Below are 22040 nucleotides of genomic sequence, written 5' to 3' on the forward strand. Positions count from 1 at the left end.
GCTGGACAGAGGGGCAAGGTCCCTGCCTTTGGTAGACACTACCAGAGATAAAGTCCAGAAGACAGAGGCCTACACAGCTCAGGACCTTTTTACTTGTTTTGTTTTCACAGAGCCAGGAAACATGGGGGTGGGGATAGGGACTGCTGACCGGGACAGCTTGAATCCTGACACCATCGGCTCAGCCTGACCCTGCAGTGTAGACAAGTCCTTAGGCTCCTAGCAGGCATTAGAAGCCGCTGACAAATCGTGGCTACCAGCTGTGGTGTCATCACACACACACACAGAAGTAGCGCACCGGGCCAGGGTCTGCTGCTTGCTCCTTGCGGGGACCGCCCTTGCACTCTGCCCAGTTTGCAAGGTCACCCATCTCTCCAGGAACCCCGAGGTTGCAGCAAGAAGCCTACAGTGAGAATGAGTACAGAACTCTCTGCGCGTGTGTGCAGGCCCCGTGCTGCCCCTCATGTTTGGGGGCTGGGGGCTCACGCTGGCTCTGCGCTTGTGAGTGTCCGCCGCCTGGGCCCGCGCGTCTCCTCCTGTGTGGAGGCCTGTGGGCATGCTTCCGGGTGCGAGTAATGGGCCCCTCCTTGCCTTGACCAGGCTTCAGACTGAGCCTTCAGTCAGGCTACAGCCAGGCTTTCAGACTGAGCCGGGAACGCCTCAGGACCCTCTCTCTTTGCAGCCCACCTCTTTTGGGGGTTGGTGGTATGTCTACTGTATTGAACCATGCCCTGCTATAGGGTGCCCTGCCTGACTCTGCCCTACCCAGCTGTCCTGTACCCTGTCACACTACAGCACTGGACTGGGCACAATGGGCCTTGGAACCTCATGTGGTGCTGATGGCCCAGCCTTCGTTTCCTTTTGGGAAAGCTGGGCTCACATCACCCAGCTGCTTTGGGGCAGGATGACCTTAACAGCAAACTGACAGGGTAGGGCCGGCATCCCCTCCTCTGGGCATGCTGTGATGGCAGACACAGAGCTGAGGCCCACAACTTGCTCCCCAGGTCGGGCCAAGCAAAGGGAATCTCCTGCTTTCAGGGTGGAGGAGCGCAGCCTGCGGGCGGGGATGCCTTCCTCCTGGCCTCACCCCTCACACCCATTGTGGCCTCACTGAGCTTCCGGTTGAATCCAGGTTCTAAAGAAACTGGCATTGACTTGGGAGGACAGCACGTGGAATAGTAGACAGATTTAAAGTTCCAGAGACTTCTAAACCAGGCCTGCTGAGTTCCCGGCAAGCTGAGCTGTGGGCCCAGGAGACACCAGGCAGATGGCTCCCCCTTTGCCAGGCTGGGCCAGGGCCCTTCTCCCCAGTCTGAGGACCAGCATCTCTGGAGGGGCCTGGCCCCAAGCCCTTCTGAAACCAGGGTAGCCAGAGCTTCCACGTCACAGATCTCACTGGGAAGCCAGGATCCCTCAGAGCGGCCTCCCCGTGGGAGCATCTTGGGCCATTTGAAGGTGTGTCTCTGGAGGGGGGCACATCAGGATGATTTGGGGGGACAGGAGGGGCTTGTCTTTGCTCATCACACCCGCGAGCCCGCAGCAGCTTCTAGTTGCCCAGACCTGCCTCCTCACACTGCTTGCATCTCCTTCACCAGCTCTGGTGGCGTGAAGGGATGTTCGGGAAGGGAAACAGCCTTGCTGCCACTTCGCCTGCCAGCATCTTTTCCCTCTCCCTGCCCATCTGCTCTCATCCTTCTGTCTGCCTACATTTTGGAGCAACTCCCATGCCATTTGCTTGAGTTGAATCCTTAGTGGGGTGGGTGGGGTCAGGCTGAGCCCACTCACTGTCTGTGCTGCAGCTGCTCCCGGCAAACTGCTGTCTAGACCATGCCTGTGCGTGGGCACCTAGGCAGCGTCTACACCGGTACGGTGACACCACGTGGTGCTCTCCTAGGAACCGGGAAGAGAGAGGAGTCTTAGCGCTCCAGGGAAGGCAGAGAACAGCGCCAGAATGGTAATGAAATCAACTCATCTGCCAGGGCAGGGCAGCTGCAGCACAGGGCTGCTGACCCAATAGGAACCATCAGCAACTGGAGGGAAGGCGTCCAGCCATTCATAGAGTATCTGCTGGGCCAGGCACTGGGGGTAATGGTTTTATGTAATTTTTTTTCTTTTTTTCTAGTTCTGAGGGATTTTTAGTCTAGTAGTGGGGAAAAGACATTACGCATATAAGCACACAAATAAATACATAATCACAAAATATGGAAAGTGCTATGAATGAAAATTACAGGATACCGAGTGAGACTATGACCCGTTGGTGTTGGGGATGTCAAGAAGGCTTCTCTGAGGAAGTGACAGTCACATTGAGAAGGATGCATAGAAGTTAGCCAGGCAAAGAGTGGGAACACTGTTCTAGACACATTACTGCTGAGCTTTTTAGGATTTTTCTAGAAACAGTTGTGTTCTTCCCTGCTTTTGTGTGAATGACTGAATCTACTTCCAGCATGAGCCTCTTTGGCAGAAGTCACAGCTGAGCCTAACCATGGCTTCTGCTCTGTCTGGGGACTGTCAGGGCCTACTGAGTTACCTGATCCTAGTTACTCTCAGGATGAAATCATGGGTCTGCTCCTCGGTGGCACAGCTCTGAAGACAAATTAGGGCTTGATGGAAGTCAAACCTGGTAGATTGGACTAGAAGGGCATCAGGCCATCTCTCCTACTTTCCAGTTCACTGTGTGGAGTCAGTCTCCTGGGGTTTAGAATAAGGGCCAGAATGGCAGCATATGAAGTTATAAGCTAACTAGTGAATATGCACCTGTTATCAGAGTAGGGGCACCTTCTAGGCGTAAGAGCAAAAACAAACTAAAGGAAAAGAAGACTATTTGACTACGTAGACTTTTAGTCTTTTTTTAATTAAAAAAAAAAGTTAAAAGATTAAGAAAAACTACATCCTATGTCAGTTATAGCCTTAATATATAAAGAGCTCCTAAAAAATCACTGAGACTAATACAGAGCAGTAAAAAAATAGAAAAAGAATGTGAACTGGAAATTCATAAAAGAAATAATACATATAGCCAGTAAGCATGTAAAACAAGTCCAACTTCATGAATAATTAAGGAATTATGAAATTAAACAATTTTATACTTTTTATTACTCATCAAATCGGCAGCTTTTAAAAATACTCATTCCTGGTGCAGGTTCTGGGACTTACTCTCCCACACTGCTGATGGTATCAATATATAAATTGGCACAGCCTTCCTGAGAGCAACCTGGCAGTGTATGTCACACACCTTTAAAAATGTGTGCCCCATTTGACCCTGTAGTTCCATCTCTTGGTGTTTATCCTGAGGGAGAGAGGCAAGTATGCCAAGATGTGTGTGCATAACTGCTAATAAAAAATATAAAAAGTGGGAAGAATCTCGATGTCCATGGATAGGGGTGTGGTCTGATAAATCATGCTATATTCTTACCAAGGAGGCTGTAGCTATTTCAAGTAACGCTACAGAAGAATATTGTCATGCAAGGACGTTAATAATGTTTTTTTGTTTTGTTTTTTTACGGCTTTATTGAGATATGTTTCACATACCATAAAATGCACCCTCACAATATATTTTAGGTGGGAGAAAAGGAGGCTTAGAAATGGTATCATAGCGTGGTCTGAATTTTTGTAATAACGAGAACTGTAAGCATACACACACACACAAACAGAAACACAGGAAAGTCTGCTTGAATATTAAGATTGTGGGTACCTTATTTGCATATTTTTGCATGTCTGTATTTTCTAATGTTTCTGCAGGAAATGCCAATTACTTTTATAAAAAGAAAAAATTATAGAAGCTTAGGGTTCAGTGTTCCCAAGCCCCCTGTGCAAGGGTAAAGTCTACACTCCTAATGTGGCCATCAGGTCCCCTAGATCTGGCCTTTGCTCCCCTCTGTGGGTCACCTATCACCACTCCCTGTACACTCCAGCGACACAGACTACTTGGAGTTTGTTGCTTACGTGCCGTTTCTTACTATGTACGTTTGCTCACCCAGGCCCCTCTGCCTGGAATGACCTTGCCTGTTGCCCGGCCCACTCCAGTATCACCTCCTCAGGGAAGTTTTCCCTGAGCCCCTGCACCCACTCTGGGCCAGAGGCGTCAGGATTGGGCGGCTGGCCTTTCCCGGGCATACCTGTGACCCTCTGCCCTCCGCGTGTGGAGCTCCTCTGTGTACGTGTCTTTCCTCGCCCCACCTCCAGCACACTGCCTTCCCGAGGCGTGAACTGTAGAGAGCTGAAAGTTGCAACTCCTTTTTGTTTTGTTTAAATCCAGGTCTAGAGGTTAACGTCTTCTAGAATCTGACTCCTGTGTCCCCTTTCCTTTTAGGGGAAAGGGGTATTTGGGGAGAAGGCCTCACTTTGGGAACAGTCGCTCCAGGGCCAGCTGTCTGTCTCAGGGGACCCCAGTTGGCATCTGCACAAAACTGTGTCCTTCTCTCTGCATTTGACTGGTCCCTTTGAGGTGGGCCAGCTGCCCACCTCTGTAGCCAGTGCATCCAGCTTGAGCCCCTAATTAATCCCCAGTAAAGGAGCCGTGGTCCTTTGTTATCGAGAACCTTCCACGCTCCTCTGGGAGGGGGAGGAGGTGGCAGCGGCAGCTGTGTGATGCGTCCTCAAGTCAGACTCGCGAGCTGGGTTAGCGTAAGGAAACTCGCTGACTTGCTCAGTGAGAAGGCTCTTTTCTGTCTCGTCTAGAGCTGAGAATGAAGCGGAGAGCGTCAGACAGAGGAGCTGGGGAAACGTCGGCCAGGGCGAAGGCTCTAGGAAGTGGGATTTCTGGAAATAATGCAAAGAGAGCTGGACCGTTCATCCTGGGTAAGCCTCTGACGGCCGGGTGAGTGGGGTGCCGGGGCAGCACAGTCTGACCTGCAGACACGCAGGGTGCAGCGCCGCGCCCACCCCAGCGTGGGAGCCTGACCAACCCTCGGCCACTTTAAATGGAGTCTGTTGATGAGAGGGGAAGGTCGCTCTGCACCAAGAGTTGTTGTTTCTGTTGTAGCCGCACCAGCCTTAGATTAGTGTCAGCTGAGAGATAGACTGCCTCTTCCCCCAGAGAATCCTATGCGTGCCCCCAGGACATCACCCACAGGAAGCAGACAAGCTGCCTTAGAACCCAAGGTACATCATCCAAGGCACTTCTTTGACCATTCTTGGAGGGCACAACTAAGTTCACAAAAAGTGTTTGGTACAGCTGCAAACTTCTTACAAATTTGGCACCGAAATCCTGTAGAACTGGGTGTTTCCAGTGGTCTGGAGGAGCAGCGGGGCCTTTCTGCCTGATGTTCGAAGCCCAGCAAGTCTAGACTGCATGTGTAGGGTGGCAGGTGATTTGGGCTCTGAGGACCCCAACTCCTAGCAGCCAGAGACTGGGTGTGACTTTTGCTTTGGGACAGCATCTTGGACTTATGAGTACAGGATAGTTCCAGTTCCAGTCACTCAGCAAACAGTTCATGGAGCCTGCTACCTGCTGGGCCTGTGCTATTTGTCAGGGACGCAGCAGTGATTAGGACAGACAAGTTCCTGGGGAGTTTCCTGGTGGTCCAGTGGTTGGGACTCCGTGCTTCCACTTCAGGGGGCGTGGGTTTGATCCCTGGTCAGGGAACTAAAATCCTGCATGCTGCGGGGTGCGGCCAAAAACAAGAATTGGGCATTGGGCAGGACAGTTGGTTGGAGACAGAGAGAGACACACTCTAAAGCTAAAAATAAAGACCATGAAGTTAAAAAAAAAAGACAAGTTCCTGCCCTCACGGAACTTAACATTCTAGTTAGAAAAAGAAACCGAGAGTAAACAACACACGAGATCATCATGCGGGTGGGGAGGAGGGGTAAGGGCCGTGAAGGAAGTAAACAAGATGGTGTGAGAGTAAGAAGGGTCTAGAGAGCGTGTAGACGCGGAAGGTCCTGTATGAGGAAGTGACAGTTGCTCTGACAGCCAAGGATAAGAAGGAGCAGCCATGTGAAAAGCAGGGGAAAAGCATTCCACACAGAAGGAACAGCAGGTGCAAAGGCCCAGAAGCAGGGAAGGGCTTAACATCTCAGGAATGAAGAGTCCAGCGTAGCTGGAGTATGGTGAGGAGGGGTGGGGAAACGTGATCAGTTGAAAGCTGGACAGGAACCAAATCATGCAAGACCTTGGAGGCCAAAAAAAGGAATTTTGATTGCATATTAAAAGCAGTGGAGTGCCGTTAAGGTTTTTTAGCAGTGCATTGACACTGTGACATTACCTGATTTATGCTCTGAAAGCTCAGGGTGCTGTCACAGGACATTAAGCCGTGTACATCTCTAAAAGTACAGAAGTTCCCAAAAGCTGATACGTGGCCGTATCAGACCGCCAGGGGAACCTGTTAAAGGGACAGTTTCCTGGCTCCTCACCCTGGAGTTGCTGATTCAGAGGGCCCAGGTTGCAGCTGGGATCTCTGTTTTAACACATACTCCTCGGGGATCCCAGCATGCACCCCATGTTGAGAGCCCCTCTTGAGAAATGTGCTTGTAAAAGCCAGGTGTACTCAGGCAGATGCACACATACTGCTCCAGTTTGGGAGGGGAGACCATGAGTTCAGTGGATGTGAACGTGGTGCCCTCCAGGAGAGAAGATCCAGCCAAAAGCCCACGTGGTGGCACAGTGCCCCACGGCGCCATGGTAGACAAGGCTCCTGAGAAGTAAGCCAGCGGCTGTCTGTGCCATAGGTCCCCGTCTGGGCAACTCACCAGTGCCAAGCATCGTGCAGTGTTTGGCGAGGAAAGATGGCACGGATGACTTCTATCAGCTGAAGGTAAGTGAGGCACCAGGCGTGGGGGGCTGGGGACCCCGGGACATCCTACCAGCCCGGCTCCTCCCTCCTCCGCCTTCTTCTGCACCACCTGTGAACAAGAGCAGTGCCCTTCTCCCCGGGGAGCGCGGTCTGTGCTTATAGCATTTTGCTGTCACATTGGGGAAGACCGTTTCACTTCGTCCATGCACGTGTGTGGGTGCGTGTGCCAGGGTTGCGTGGGAGGATGTGAAGCCCCGCTCCTCCTGTTCTAGTCACTCTGCTTGGAAAAGTAAGGGCTGTGGGGTTTTGTTTTTGTGTGTGTGCCTTCCTAAAGATCCTTACACTTGAGGAGAGGGGCGACCAAGGAGTAGAAAGCCAAGAGGAGAGGCAAGGCAAGATGCTGTTGCACACCGAGTACTCCCTGCTCTCCCTCCTCCACACGCAGGATGGGGTGGTTCACCACCACGGGCTCTTCCAGGTGAGTGGCACCTCTCCCGCCCCCACCCCGGCCGGCACTGCTGGGGCCACATCACAGGAGCCCCCAGTCTTCCCGCATGCGGAGCAGCGGGACTTCCTGGCGGGTGGCCTGGAGGTCGGGCTGGGCCAGCGAGCTCCTGCTCTGATGGTGGCAGCCTAGCGGGAATGTACCCGGTTTGCAGCTTGCAGGCTTTCTTTGAAGAGCCGCTTTTCCGAGAAAAGAGGAAAGTATGAAGTCATTTAAAGACACGGGCTCTTTCTAGCTGTGTTGTCGGGAATCAGCCAGGCCAGGGTGGAAGGGAGGGCAATGAGGAAGGACCGGCGCCGGGGCACCGTGGGTCTCCGCAGTTGCTTTTGGTACCAGTCCTTCTGCCTGCCCAGGCAGTTCAGCTTCTCTGGCAAGGATCCCTGAACCCCATACGCAGATGTTCCAGGTCCGTTAGGAAAGGTGCTAATTGGCGACTGGTACTCTGAAAAGAGCCCTCCCCGGGGCAGAACTGAAATTGCGTCTCCAGAAATGAAGAACCAGGCTCAGAGTGCTGGAGGGTGGGGGAGGGTTCCTGCTGAGGCCCCTGTGGAGCTTCTGCACCGCCCTCAGCCAGATGCGCTGGCCAGGCCCACTCATGCTTGGATGGACCTGGTACGCTAGAGGCAGCCTGGTGTCAGGGAGGGCACACAGTTTTTGGAGCGGGCAGTCCTGGATTCAGATGGTGTGACCTCAAACAAGTCACTTCCTAAGCCTCAGATTCCTCATCTGCAAATGAGAATAATGATAACCATGCCTACCATGTGTGGCGTTGGGAAGGTGAATGAGAGGGTATAAAGCACCGAGCTGTCCCGGGACATACGTGCTCATCACCGTTGTTATATCAGGCAATAAGAACTCCTTGTCGGCTTGATTTCTTGAGGGGAAATAAGGGGAAAATGCCTCCCAGCCCCACACATAGATCCCACCGAGGTCTTTATTCTTAGATGTGCAATGAGAGGCACCTCTGAAACTTAGAGTGTCCCTTAAACATGAAATCAAATCGGGGGTGATTATGATTTCTTAGTATTTCATCTCTGGTAGCTTCCAGAGCTTGGCCCTGGTGTATATCATTTTGGATAAGAGAACCGGAGCCATTAGAGGTATTTCTAGAGTCCTCTGTGTGCCAGACACTGTGCTGGGCCTCTGGGGAAGAGAGGATGAGAGGTATGATCCTGCTCTTGAGGAGAAATGTGGCGTTCAGTCCCCAGGAGTCCCCCAGTCTGCTGGGGCTGGCACCAAGGGCCTCTTCAAGCTGGGAGGATCAAAGTCCTCACGTTGCACCTGTGTTTTCTCTTACTTGAAATACCTTTTCAGCAAGGAAAATGGGTCCAGAACTACCAACCTTGGGGTTGGTAGTGGTGCCCGCTTACCGAGCCCTGGCTTACCGATACCGAGTCCAGGTGCTTACTAAGCACTTGGCATGGTTGTCTTTTCTCTCAGCAACCTGTGAGGCAGGGGTTGCTGGCTCCCTTTCACACACGAGGTACCCGGGTTGGAGAGCTTAGGGGAGCCGCCCCAGGTCCCACAGCTAGGACAAGGCGGAGCCAGGGCCTGAACTCAGCCGTCAGGGGCCAGAGCCATACCCTTAACCACCATTACACAGCTGCCCAGAAGTCCTGCGTCCACGTGACAGCAGTTGTCTTGGACACGCACACCACTTAGCTTCTTCCCCCATCCTGGACACTGGAAGGAAGTTTACATCGGTCATTGCCGGAATCCCTGGGAGTGCCAGGAGGGGAGGAAGCCCTGGAGCCCTGAGTGTGCTGTCTGCACACTGGGCTCAGAGGGCCCTTTGGCTTTCAGTGCCCAGCCCTGATCCAAACGCTTTGCAGTAGGATCAAAGCATGAAGTCTGAACCTGAGCTGCTTCAACCTGAGCCGCTGGCTGGGCCTGGCACGGGGGAAGCAGGGCAGTGCTGAGCGGCCCATGGGCCATGCTGCCCAGATCTCAGGCCTCCGCCACTCTCACACATGCAGGCTTGTTCCAGGCTCCAGAAGAGAGCCCCAAGCCCCTGGCCCTGGCGGGCCCCCAGCCAAGCCCTGGTCTGCCCCCTTCCTCCCAGGACCGCACCTGTGAAATTGTTGAGGACGCAGAAACCAGCCGAATGGTTAAGAAAATGAAGAAGCGCATCTGCCTCGTCCTCGACTGCCTCTGCGCACACGACTTCAGCGACAAGACCGCCGACCTGATCAACCTGCAGCACTACGTCATCAAGGAGAAGAGGCTCAGCGAGCGGGAGACCGTGGTCATCTTCTACGACGTGGTGCGCGTGGTGGAGGCCCTGCACCAGGTGAGGCTCCGCCCCTGCGGCTCCCACCTTCTCTCCATGGAAGGCCGCCCTTCTTGCTGCTACTCAGCGGAAGCAGCTCTGTCCCACCCTCACCCAGGTGTGCTTTGCAGCTGGGAACATCCAGAAGGAGAGTGGTCGGATGACACGCACACCTGAGGACACGGTGCTGCAGGCCTCAGCCCACGGCCCTGGGGAGGTGCAGGCAGCCTAGCAGAGCCCCGCGCAGAAATGCCCCAGCAGTCGAGAGGCTAAGTGGGAGATACCCACTGGGTGCGGCCACAGCCTGTCTCTGAGCTTTACCTAGGGCTGGGGGTGTCGGGGACCCCGAGGCACAGGTTAGGAGAGCCTGGGCTTCCTCCAGACACATAGCTTCTGCAGGCCGAGCCTGCAGTACTTGGTCATCAGAACCGTGAGAATTCATCTCTGACCCTAGATCTAGGCAGGTGCTTGGGATTTTTTGGTTGCTTTTTTGGTTCTTGGTTTTTTGGTGGGATGTTTGGTAGAGGCAGAGAGAGGAGTGGTTTTCTCCGTTGGCTGCTGCCCTAAGGGGAGAAAGAACTGGGGTAAACACCCTGTGTGGGGCAGAGACTGCCTGGGTTCGCACGTTGCCCAGTTCGTCCGCGTGGTTAACGAGGCCCTAAGTGGTCCGGATCTGTCTGTGGCTTGCAAGTCAAGGCCCAAGCCTAAAGAGGCATGTCTTCCCCAACACCTGGAGAGCCCACCTCTTACAGGCTGGGCCCGACCCTGGCTCTCATCTTCACAGTGCAGACCATGTGCCTGTTGTTTTCCAGAAAAACATTGTGCACAGAGACCTGAAGCTTGGGAACATGGTGCTCAATAAGAGGTAAGCTTCGCTTTTCTTCTTTCGTGATGTAACCTCGGGGTTGGGACAGGCTACGTGCTGCAACTACCCAGAGCCCTGCAGCGTCCCCATGGGGATTCTGACTCATGGGGCCAGGGGATGGGATGCTTGCTTCTGTCTTTTGCCACATGGGAATATGGTGCTTGCTAAGAAGGGGAGCCTTAAATGCCACAGAAAGGGAGATCTGGGAAGGATCTCAGCAGTCCCCCTGGTCCATTCACTTGTCATGCCCAGTGGGTGCACAGTAAATGACTAGAAAAAATAGACCAATAGGTGACAGAATGACAGATGAGCAAAACAAGGCTTTGTCGTGGGTCAGGTTCCCAGGAAACGGACTCTGAGATGTACGTGCAGGAAGTTTACTGAGGCGCGCTTTCAGGGAGAAGGGGGGCAGGATTGGGCTGAGGGAGAAGCTAAACTCTGGGCAGTCACGACGGGGCCTCAGCCTGGAAAGCCAGGTGGCCCTTCAGATGCCCCACATCAAGTCCGGGGGCGCATGGCCCTGTATCCCGACTGTGACCAGCCACTGAATGCAGGCTGCTCCCGGGGGCATAGCTTTGGGCAAGGCAGCTTCCTTTGGCTGAGAGGACTTCCTGGAAAAGGACACAGCTGTGAGTGGTCAGAAGCTGACATTCCCAGCAGCAGGGAGAGAGCACCTCGATATTGGAGGGGATCGGGGCGGCTCACGCCAGCATCCTCGGTGAGCCTGTGGCAGAGGGAGATCACAGGAGGCTCCTGCCTCAGGCTGTCACCCCACTCAGGCAGAGGGTCTGGGCCCCTTCTGAGTGATCTGGGGCAATGGTAGAGGGACACCAACCATGCAGGGTCCCAGGACCGATGGGAGGAGAGCCCACCCTGTGTGTCACCAAGATCCGAGAAATGCAGGGCCGGGAAGGGCACACCTCCCTCGCCCGCTCTCCCTGAGCCTCTCACCCTCACCTCTCTCTCACCTCCCAGTGTTAAAGTGGGTCGGCGGGCTTGCAAATGGCAGGCAGCACACACCTCATGGCAGAAGTGGTGTGGTGGGGGATTTGTTCCATAACGTGGTTGCCCGCCCTGGAGGGGCCTGGGCCCACTATCCCTGTGAAGTGGCCCAAGCCACACTGGTCACAGGAAAAGGAGCTCTGGGGAGGGGCATGGGGCACCCGACCCTGCAGTGCCGGCCCGAGATGCCACTGGGAGGATGCTGCTGCCCCTCCGCGCTCGGCACGTCCCCAGCCCCACCCGGCAGCGGTGCTGCAGACAGTCTCCCAGAGCTTGCCTGCTGGGGGCGGCCGGAGGGCAGCTGTCACCGTATGAGGGCCAATGTGCAGAGGACAGAGCGGGCAGAGACTCTGGCCATCTCAGTCAGTTCGTGAAGGATGAGTAAAGATTTGCCTGCTTGAGAAAAGTGAAGGGGTTAAAACCTGGTCCTGTCGTGCTGCACGGGGAGGAGGGAAGGAAACAGGAGTTCCAGGGCTGCTTGAACCCTTGACCAGCCGAGAGAGAGTTAGGAAAGCCAGGGAAGAGTGGGCCCTGGGGGTCAGACCTGGCTCACAGCACAGCACTGCCTCTTAATTACCCTTGAGACCGTATATTCCCCTGTTGATTAAGCCATTCATGTGTTGAGAAGCTGCTGTGGTACCCAGCACTCCTCTGAGCTTCCGTGTCCTCATCTGTGAAAGCAGAGATGATTATGCCTTCCTGCAGAGACTGCCCCTCATAAGCGCACCCTGTGCTAGCCAGCCGGGCCTGCAGGGCCTGTATGCTCGCTCCCTCTGGAGATGAGGCCTGCTGTGTGGTGAGTGGCCAGGTCCCAAGGCGCCCCGGCCCCAGCTCTGAACTGCACAAGGAGAGGAGGTGTCGGAAAGTGCAGACCATCCTGGCCCTGAGAGCGTATTGTCTGCATGTCGGGAGACTCGGGTCCTGGCCTTCCATGGGATGTTGGGCCAGTCACCATCCCACTCTGGGCTGCAGGTTCGCTGTGCACAAAGTCCGTCTGGCTGCAGAGCCTATGGTCTCCCAGGCTTCCACGCAGCCACTCACTGGCTCTGAGTGAGCATCCCGAGGGTGCTTACGGGCATGCGCCATCAGGGGCTCCCGCACTGCTAACCAGGCCAGCACCCCAGGCCTCTTTGTCTCTGTGGTGGCTTAGCTTCTGGCTCCCTCTTCTCCAGGCCCCCCTAGGTTCTGGGAATATAGTCGGAAGGTTACACCTCTCTTGAGTAACGCCAGTGTAGCTATAGCAGCTCTTCCGTGAGTGTCCATGTGTGTGTGTGTCTGTGTCTGTGTGTGTGCATGTGCACGCGTGGGTGTGTTTCCCCGGGATTACAGAGCACCCACACCTCATTCAGACCCTGGGTCTTGGCTGCACATCCTTTAAGCCTATAATCCCCTGTCTGTCTTGGGCAGACAGAGGTTCTGGCCCCCCTCTCACTTGAGGCACGGGTGCCAGGAAGGCGCCGGGTGTGCTGCCAGGGACCCACGCTGGCCGCCCAGTGCCTGCTCCCGTGTGTCCATGCACGCACCCCTCCCCTCTCGGGGTCTCGCTTTCATCCTTGCGAAGTCAAGGGTGGACCTGGAGGAGCTCCAGCCCCTCCCTGCCCATCAGGCCAGGCCCTAAGTCCAGCTGGAGAGGCAGCAGACGAGCTGGAGGCTCCCAGCAGGACAGAGCGCTCCCAGGGAGGGAAACAGGGAGAAGGGTTTGCAAGGCAGCTGCTACAGCAACTTCCCCTGCTGTGGATAAAGGGCAAGGGTTGCCATCTGAAATCCCCTTCTGAGGTTGGCTGTGGGTTCTTTCTCCGTCCTCCTTTCTTTCCGCGTGGGCACGTTGCATGCCCAGTTCCTAGAAAAGCAGACACACTGTGGTAGCCCAGAGGGCCATAGCTGAAGAGTGACTCACTGAGCGGGCCCTCCTGACGCGGAGCTCTCTCCTTGCACCCCTGCTGCCCTTGCCCCTCCTGCCAGGACCAGCCTGGGAGGTCTGGACTCCCAGGGATCTGTGCGCCGCGCCGACTGGGGCAATGGTGGCGGGCAGGGCGCATCGCCAGGCTTCGGGAGGGCTGGGAGCTGACTGTGCGGTTTCCTGTGGGAGAGGCTCCAACCCGGTCCTGCCGCCCACCCTGCAGAGTCTCGGCCGAGCTTTTCTCGAGCCCCACGGGCAGAGGGCTGGCAGATCCTGCCGGCAGAGTGGAGTGGAAGGCCAGCGCGCGGGCACGTGTGCTCCAGGGCCTGTCGTCACAGTGTGGCTCCTCTAACCCGCGACCTCGGCACGCTGTCTCCCCTGGGGTCTCCACTGGTAACCTCCACCAGCTGTGCCCACCGTCTGAGGATGAGATATAATCCGAGCTGGCCCTTAGTAATCAGTCACTATTTGCCAGGCCCTGGATTCAGTGCTTTCCCTGGGATTATCTTCTTATCTTGTTAAGTCCTAACACAGCCCTGGGAGTTAGGTGCTAATGTTTTCCCTGTTTTACAGATGAGGAGATTGAGGTTTAACAGAGATTAAATAACATGACCAAGATCACACAGCCAGGAAGTGGCAGAGCCAGGACTAGAACCCGGGGATCTGACTCCCAAGCCCACCAGACTCTCCCCTGAGCGGTCCTCCTCCCAGCGTCTCAGGCCGCCAGCTGCCGTGGCCAGCTCTGACCAGGCGAGAAAACGCAGTGCGTCTGCTCTGTGGGGCCCTCGTGGACAAGAGGCCTGAGCAGGCCGTATTCAGTGACATGGGCGGTTCTGAGCGGGAGCAGCCCACTTCTTGACGTGATCCTTGCCCGAGACCCTTCGCCTGCCCTCTCAGACTCTAACTGCCCTGGGGGCCACCAGGCAGGTTTCCGTGGCATCTGCCAGGGCAGGCCTGTACGGAGGGCGAGGGCCAGCGTTTCCATTTGGAACGCCGGGGACAGACTGGCCTTTGTTTTGCACCAAGCCCTTGCCCGCAGAATTCCCCAAGAAAGCTGAAGCGCTCTCGGAGCCTCGTGAGTGCAGCCGCACACACCTGTGCCTCTGAGCCAACCTCTTCTCCCCCTGGAGGCTCTTCTACGGAGAGGCCGCCCGAGGCCCCTGTTGGGGCTTCCCTTCCTGCCGTCCTCCCAGGCTTCTCCGCCCAGCCAGCCGGCTGACACGGCAGAGGGGCCCTTCCTCCCTGTGCCCCCCGACACAGGCCGAGGAAGCTCTGCACCCTCACCCCACGTCCCCAGGGGTGGCGTACGGCGTCCTCTCTGGGCCGGTTTTTGTTCTCGTTGCGAGCCTCCTAGAAAGGACCGGAGCCCAAAGCTGCTCTCACCACGGCTCTCTCAGATGGGGGATCTGTGGTTTTCTAGCCAGTGCAGAGTCTGCTGTACAACACAAGGGGTGAGTCAGCTTGGATGGAACGGAAGGGAAAGCCAGGTGCTGGGCATTGTCCCGGGACCCAGTGGGCACCCCACTGGTGTCACTCAGAGTGCAGAGTCCGAGGTCAGACAGACCTGGGTTGCATCCTGCTCCACTCCTCACTAGCTGTGTGACCCTGGGCAAGTCTCTCCACTTCTCTGTGTCCTGATTGCATCACCTGTGAAGTGGGCGGTGAGAAAGTCTCCCTGGAAGGCTGTTGTGAGGGGTGAATGAAAACAGTCCCCGTCGGGCGCTTCAGCCAGGGTCCGCACTTACTAAGCATTAGGTTTTTGGGGTTTTTTTTTTAAACTTTCTTCCCTTTTCCTTTAAATTTATTTTTATTTTATTTATATTTTTGGCTGCGTTGGGTCTTCGTTGCTGCACGTGGGCTTTCTCTAGTTGCGGCGAGCGGGGGCTACCCTTCGCTGCGGTGCGCGGGCTTCTCATTGCGGTGGCTTCTCTGGGTACGGAGCACGGGCTCTAAGCACACGGGCTTCAGTAGTGGTGGCTCGCGGGCTCTAGAGCGCAAGCTCAGTAGCTGTGCGCGGGCTCCGTAGTTGTGGTTCACGGGCTCTAGAGCGCAGCTCAGTAGTGGTGGCGCACGGGCTTAGTTGCTCCGCAGCATGTGGGATCCTCCCAGACCAGGGCTCGAACCCGTGTCCCCTGCATTGGCAGACAGAGATTCTTAACCACTGCGCCACCAGGGAAGACCCAGCATTAGTTTTTGGTACTGTTGGTGCTGCTGCGATAATAATAAAAGTGATGGCCAAAGGGGTCAGCACTGGGGGACTGAGGGAGGCCCTCGAGGCTCTGCTGGACTTCCTCTTCCTCCTGTGTAAATGAGGGAACCAGACGAGGTCTCCAGTTCCTCCCAGTCTACTGATAGAGACTATGTGTGTGGAGATTGAGGAAATCTCTGCAGTTCTTCCAAGCCCTAAGCTGTAGCCCCAAGACTCAGCCAGGGCGCAGGTTCAGGGGAGCACCCTGAAGCTCCCCTGGTCAGAGTGACTCAGATCCCTGTGGGGACGGCTCAGCAGGTGGCAACCAAGGGTGACTGGCCTGTGTCAGCACCCCCAGTGGCACTCCCCACGCAGCTATGGGGAGGCCGGGAGGGCCGATGGAGAAGAAAAGGACGTGGGTGTGATTCCTCTGCTCCTTGGACTAGAGGTGGGGACAGCTGGGGCGCCTGGGGTACAGACACCGAGGTTTGTTCACTCTCTGCCTCCCACCCCCAGGACTCATCGGATAACCATCACCAACTTCTGCCTCGGGAAGCATCTCGTGAGCGAGGGGGACCTGCTGAAGGACCAGAGGGGGAGCCCCGCCTACATCAGTCCAGACGTGCTCAGCGGTATGTGCAGGGTGCCAGGCAGCAGGCCCTGGGGCCTCACACAGCCAGGCTCTGCAGCCGTTCATTCAGTCAACAAACTATCTATGGGTGTGCCCCGGGCTAGGTGCTGGGGCTTCAGTGGTGGCCCAAACCAGTACTGTCCCTCCAGGTACAAAATTTGGGGTCCCATGGAGGAAGAAGATGGTAATCATGACACTAGTTACTCTCTGAGATTAGTGCTTGGAAGGAAAGAAACGTGATTTTTGTGAGTATGAAGAATGGGCGCTTGAAGACCCTCCCCAGGGAAGTGGCGTTCGAGCTGAGGTTGTGAGAATAAATAGGAGCCCACGGGGGGTGTGACTGGGCGAAGGTGGCGCCACATAGTTGAGGAACCACAGAAGGCCCCTGAGGCTGCCGCTCAGAAAGTTCAGGGGGAGGCCAGAGAGGTGGATGGGGGTCCAGCCGCGCAAGGCCTAATAAAGGCCCTGTTGAGAAGCGCCATCCTTTAATTCAAGTTCGAGAGGACGCCGCTGAAGAGGTCTTCACTGAGGCTACCGTGATGAGACTTGCATTTCAAAGATAGCACTCCCTTTGTTCGTTCATTCATTCATTCATTCATTCATTCATTCATTCATTCTGCTGGTATTTACCGAGGGCCTGCCACGTACGAGGCTCTGTTCTAGACACTTTGAATACAGCAGTGAACGGTCAGACAAACATCCTGCCTCCATGGATGGTGAGCTGACTTTCTAGTGGGGCTGAGACAGGTAATACACAAAATAAGTCAATTATGTAGCTATCACCTTCTGATAAACTGTTAGTGCTGGGTGCTGTACTGAGCACATGACAGGCATCATCTGTATAAAACCACACAGCTACCCTGTGAGGTAAAATTTTTACAGATGGGAAAATTGAGGCTCAGAGAGATCAGACCTCTTGTTCAAAGTCACAGCTAATAGTAAACCAGAAAACTGAGGCTCGATCCCAGGGCTGCCTCCTGCCCAAGCCCACGCTTCTGTTTCATCGTAGGCTTTCTTTCCTTTCTTGCTTGTCCTTTGCCACATTGGGGTCCCTCTCTCTGTCCTGATCCCTCCGGGGACCAAGGACTCACATCCGCTCCCATCCCTGCGATGCGAAGGTTTCAGGGTTGTCTACAGGGCCCGTTTTCCCCAGCACTCACACACGTGCCTCCCTCCTCACAGTGGCAGAAGCAGCCTCTTCCCGAGTTGTCACGTGTCTTCCTGTGGAGCAGGCTGCTCTAACTTGCCTCGGGTGTTTGCGATCTCCTTGGAGGCCTTCTCCCAGCTGAGGGTTCTGCTGGAGCATCAGGCCTCTCCCAGGGCTACCTCTGCAGAGGGCAGCGGTGCCATTCTCCAGGCCTGGGGATTTGGGGTGGAGTCCGTGTGGCCTCTGCTAGAAGGATCTGGGTGCCAGGGGTGCATCCCAACTCCCTGAGCACCCCTCCCCCACCAGCCCAGCCCAGCCTGGGTACCCTCCCTGAGAGTCCCGAAAGCATCCCTGTAGTTGACAGAGCCAGGGCTGTGTCGGAGGTGCGGTCTGTGACTGTATGCAGGCCTGGGGGTGGATGGGCTGCCTCTGGTTAGGCCTCCTCAGCGGTGCCAGGCTGGGGTGGCCTCCACGTGCAGTCACTCCCACCTGCTGCCCTCGGCCTCTCTCTCTGGCTCTTCCAGACTCATGCCAGTCTTGAAGGATGAAACAGAGGAACCCCCTGCATCAGAAAGAGACCTGGACTGGGAGACCAGAGACCCGGGCTCTGGGACTGGCCTTGCTCATACCCAGCTGTGTGACTTTGGCCCTCAACCCCCACTCTCTGAGCCTCCGTCTCCTTGTGGGTTAAAAGCTGAAAACAGTCCTGCCTCCCGACATTGTTAAGAGGATGAAGTGGGGTGACTCAAGCGGGTTTTGATCCCAGGTCTGCCTTTCATGACTCTGTCTGCCAAGCACAGACCTCAGCGCCGGGCATGAAGCTGTGAAATGGCAGTCATGGCCTTGCCCTCACAGTTCATTGTCTGGTTAATACCTGTGTGACCTTGGGAAAGGTACTGACCTCTCTGGGCCTCTATTTTCTCATCTATGAAATCAGGATGATAATAGCCCCTACTTCATTAGGTCCCTGTGGGATTAATTAAGGCCATAACCCAGTGTCTGGCTCAATAAACCATAGCTGGCATTGTCATTACCAAAAGGAAAGCTTGAAGTTCACTGTTCCCTCAAAAGTCAAAGCTCAGGGAAAAGTCGCCTGACGGTTAGAGCTCCTGGGAGAGCTTGTCTGCTGCAGAGGCCGGACCAGCGCCCGAGAGCTCGCAGTCAGTAGAGCAGGTCTGGGGCTGTGAGGAGGAGGCGTGAAATGTGCCCAGGAGGGTGGGCTGCACAAGACCAGGTGTGACCCCTTCCCCTCAGGGGTCACGCCAAGGCGGGGCATCCCCCTGTGGAGCCGGGTCTCCAGAGCACGAGCGGGAACCAGCCTGAGGAGCGGAGGAGGAAGAAGCTCAAGGACTGGGCCCGTGCGGCTTGCTCTGGGAGGAAGCATGGGGCGGGCGGGAGACTGGAAGTGAGGGTGCCAAGGCGGAGGGGTCCTGTGGGTAGGACTTCAGGCGCGAAGCCAGTAAGCCGAGGGAGTGCCAGGGCCGTTCTTCACCAGCCGTGGGCTGAGTGTGCGTGTGTCCATGTGCCCTGCAGGCCGGCCGTACCGGGGCAAGCCGAGCGACATGTGGGCCCTGGGCGTGGTGCTCTTCACCATGCTCTACGGCCAGTTCCCCTTCTACGACAGCATCCCGCAGGAGCTCTTCCGCAAGATCAAGGCCGCCGAGTACACCATCCCCGAGTGAGTCCTCCCTCCCTGGAGTCCAGCCCTTCAGCCTTGAAGGCTGGAAACAACACAGTGAGTCTTAGAGTCCTGGGTCCAAGACCCAGAGCCAGCCCACCCCGCCTGAGCCTCTCCCTCTCTCTCTCCTGCATCAGGGACGGGCGGGTTTCTGAGAACACCGTGTGTCTCATCCGGAAACTGCTGGTCCTCGACCCCCAGCAGCGCCTGGCTGCTGCCGACGTCCTGGAGGCCCTCAGTGCCATCATTGCGTCGTGGTGAGTGGGCAGGGGCAAGGCTGGGTTCTGCCCACCTGTAGGCACTGTCCTGCCTCCCCAGAAAAGTAGCCTGAGGTTGGGCCCGTTTCTCCTCCAGGCAGAGTCAGATCTCCAGATTCTCCTGATGGGCAGGGTTGGGAGGGTGCAGGCAGAACTCCGGGTTGAGCATCTCCTGCGTGCCAGTCCATGCCAACTGTGGGATGGGTGTTATCTCACTTGAGTTCTCACCACAGCCTGCGAGGTGGAAATTGTCCCCCATTTATTGGGTGGGGGAATTCCCAGGCAGTCCAGTGGTTAGGACTCTGCGCTTTCACTACCGAGGGCCTGGGTTCAATCCCTCATCAGGGAACTAAGAGCCCACAGGCCTCGTGGCCAAGATATATATGTGTGTATATATATATATATATATATAGAGAGAGAGAGAGAGAGAGAGAGAGAGAACTGAGGCTCAGCGAAGCAGAGGCAATCTCATCAGGGAACTAAGAGCCCACAGGCCTCGTGGCCAAGATATATATGTGTGTATATATATATATATATATATAGAGAGAGAGAGAGAGAGAGAGAGAGAGAGAGAGAACTGAGGCTCAGCGAAGCAGAGGCAATCGTGTCAGGAAGGGGCTGAGCTGGGACCTATCCCAGGTCTGTTGATTCCAGCCAAGTCTCAGAGCAGTGGGGACCTGGCCTTTTCGGGGAGCAGGGCCTGGGCTGCCTGGAGCCAGCCTGACTTACCTGCCTCCCCTGCAGGCAGTCCCTGTCCTCTCTGAGCGGACCTTTGCAGGTGGTTCCTGACATCGATGACCAAATGAGCAACGCAGACAGCTCCCAGGAGGTGAGTTGGGGAGGGCAGGCTGGGCAGGGCTGCAGGGCCCCCTCGGCCCCTTTCCCAGCCAGGGCCTCCTTGGCCTCTCCCCAGCCCTTGGAGCTGGGAAAGAGAGACCTAAGTCCTCAGCCTGAGCTGCCTGGGGCCTGCCTTGGGTCTGGCTCAGCTGGCAATTCCATGGCCTGAGAGAGGGGCTGTGAGGCAGCCGAGGAGGAGGCCCCATGGTGGGGAGGCCTCACGGCAGCTCAGCCTGGCCCTCCCTCAGCTTCCTCTTCCTGCCCAGGCCCTGGCTCTGCCAAATGCCGGCCCTTTAAACGGTCACACTGGTCTGCCCCTCTGACTCACAGGGTTTTCTCTTGCCCTTCCTGCTTTTAGTTTTTCAGATGATTCATTTTCTCCCAGTTTTCTCTCCTCCCCTGTTGCCTGCACTGGAGAAAGTGCTGGGCCCGGGGTCAGGGTGGAGACCAGGGCTCAAGGCAGCAGCTAGCGGGTGATGTTAGGGTGCGTCCTGGAGGGCAGGGCTTGGCCGAGCCCTGGGAGGGAAACTGTAAGGACCCTCCCTCTCTGGGCCACCCTGGAGTCCCACAGCAAGCACTGGGCAGGGAGGACCGGACAGAGCCAGGCTGGGACTACAGCAGAGCCTCTTGGCCCTCGAAGAGAGAGTTCCAGGCCCTGCCCCCCAGCTCCCACCCCCTCCCAGGGCTGTTCAGCAGCTAAAAATAATCATCACTAGCATGTAGTGAGTGCCCCCTCCAGTACACCTCATTCAGTCCACACTACAGGCCTATGTGTCCTGTGTTCTTATCTCATTTCACTAAAGAGGAAACAGGTTCAGAGAGGTAAAGTAATTTTCCCAAAGTCACACAGCTTGGAAGTAGTGGCTGAGCCTTGAACCCAAGTCTGATTCCACAGCCCTGCTCTCCCCCTCTGATGATTAGCACAGGGACCGCGCGCTTCAGTTTGTGACTGTGCCTGGGCTGTCCGGGGAGCTCAGCCTGGGGCAAGACGGAGAAACAGGGTTGCCCAGGTGCTGGCACCCCAGCCCCAGGCCACTCTCTTAACACTTGACCTGCCCCGGTCCCTCGAGAGCCTCTGTGAGGGGAGACTACTGCCCCATTTCATGGGGGGCGGGTGGGACGCTAAGCCTTCTGAGGGAATGTGACCTCTTCCAAGGTCAGTGAGTTACGGGAGATCACAGGTGTGAGTTACGGGAGATCACAGGTCTGAGTGACACCCAGGGTGGCCAGCAAGGTTGGCTGGAGGGCTTCCGGGACCCACACTCTGGGCCACTAGATCGTGCCCAAGGGTGTGGTGCCTGGGGAGGGAGGCCCTTGAGGCGGGCCAGCTGACGCTGCCCTGCTCTTCCCTCTTGGGTTTCCGCCTCTCTCGCTCTCTCTCTGCCGGGCTCTGTGGGTCTCTCTCTGCCTCGCAGGCGAAGGTGACAGAGGAGTGCTCCCAGTACGAGTTTGAGAACTACATGCGGCAGCAGCTGCTGCTGGCCGAGGAGAAGAGCTCCGTGCACGAGGCCCGCAGCTGGGGGCCCAGGCGGCAGCTGGGCAGCGTGCCGCCCGTGCGACGGCTGGGCCACGACGCGCAGCCCGTGAACCCCTTGGACGCAGCCATCCTGGCGCAGCGCTACCTGCGGAAATAGCAGCCTCGGGCAGGGGCACCGGCACCACCCACCACCTCTTCCCGGCCCCCAGCCGACAGCCCAGCTGCCCGGCTGGGCGCCGTAGTGCTGAACTCTCTCCCGGGCCGCACCGGGGACGGGGCAGGGACAGCCCAGGTCACACATGGGGTCAGCAGAGGTACCACGAAGCTACCTTTTGGAATGATTGCTTGATTGTTTGGTTTTTTAATCTGAGAAGCCTAGATAACTAATCTGCTTTTAATCACGACGTTTTAATCTACCTCTGTCTCTTTAACCATGCTGTCTCTGGACTGAGTGAGAGGGAGGAGGAGGGAGCCCGCCCGCCCAGGGGCCCGACCCACCCACTGACCCCCGGGGGCAGCTGCCCCCCACAGTCCACATAAGCTGAAAGTGCAGCTC

The 22040-nt window shown here is 56.4% G+C and overlaps 1 protein-coding gene across 10 annotated transcripts in view; it reads left to right on the forward strand.

The window, feature by feature from the left end:
• The window catches only part of STK40 (serine/threonine kinase 40), a 38521-nt gene that overhangs the window by 14562 nt on the left and 1919 nt on the right, over nt 1–22040 (forward strand). For 4 of the 10 annotated variants that reach the window (XM_007115126.4, XM_007115125.3, XM_007115124.2 and 1 more), the window contains 10 exons: nt 4672–4791; nt 6664–6749; nt 7063–7206; nt 9296–9523; nt 10315–10367; nt 15974–16089; nt 18769–18913; nt 19051–19170; nt 19915–19999; nt 21423–21871. In XM_007115126.4, the coding sequence (XP_007115188.1) occupies nt 4680–4791; nt 6664–6749; nt 7063–7206; nt 9296–9523; nt 10315–10367; nt 15974–16089; nt 18769–18913; nt 19051–19170; nt 19915–19999; nt 21423–21641 (1308 nt within the window). In that variant the 5' untranslated portion in view covers nt 4672–4679 and the 3' untranslated portion in view covers nt 21642–21871. Of the gene's footprint in view, nt 1–3971; nt 4148–4671; nt 4792–6663; nt 6750–7062; nt 7207–9209; nt 9524–10314; nt 10368–15973; nt 16090–18768; nt 18914–19050; nt 19171–19914; nt 20000–21422; nt 21872–22040 lie in introns of those variants that run through there. The other 6 variants (XM_028486220.2, XM_028486243.2, XR_008616677.1 and 3 more) reach the window with 5 other exon arrangements.

This window comes from Physeter macrocephalus, chromosome 3 (genome assembly GCF_002837175.3).
Source record: "Physeter macrocephalus isolate SW-GA chromosome 3, ASM283717v5, whole genome shotgun sequence".
Classification (NCBI taxonomy): domain Eukaryota; kingdom Metazoa; phylum Chordata; class Mammalia; order Artiodactyla; family Physeteridae; genus Physeter; species Physeter macrocephalus.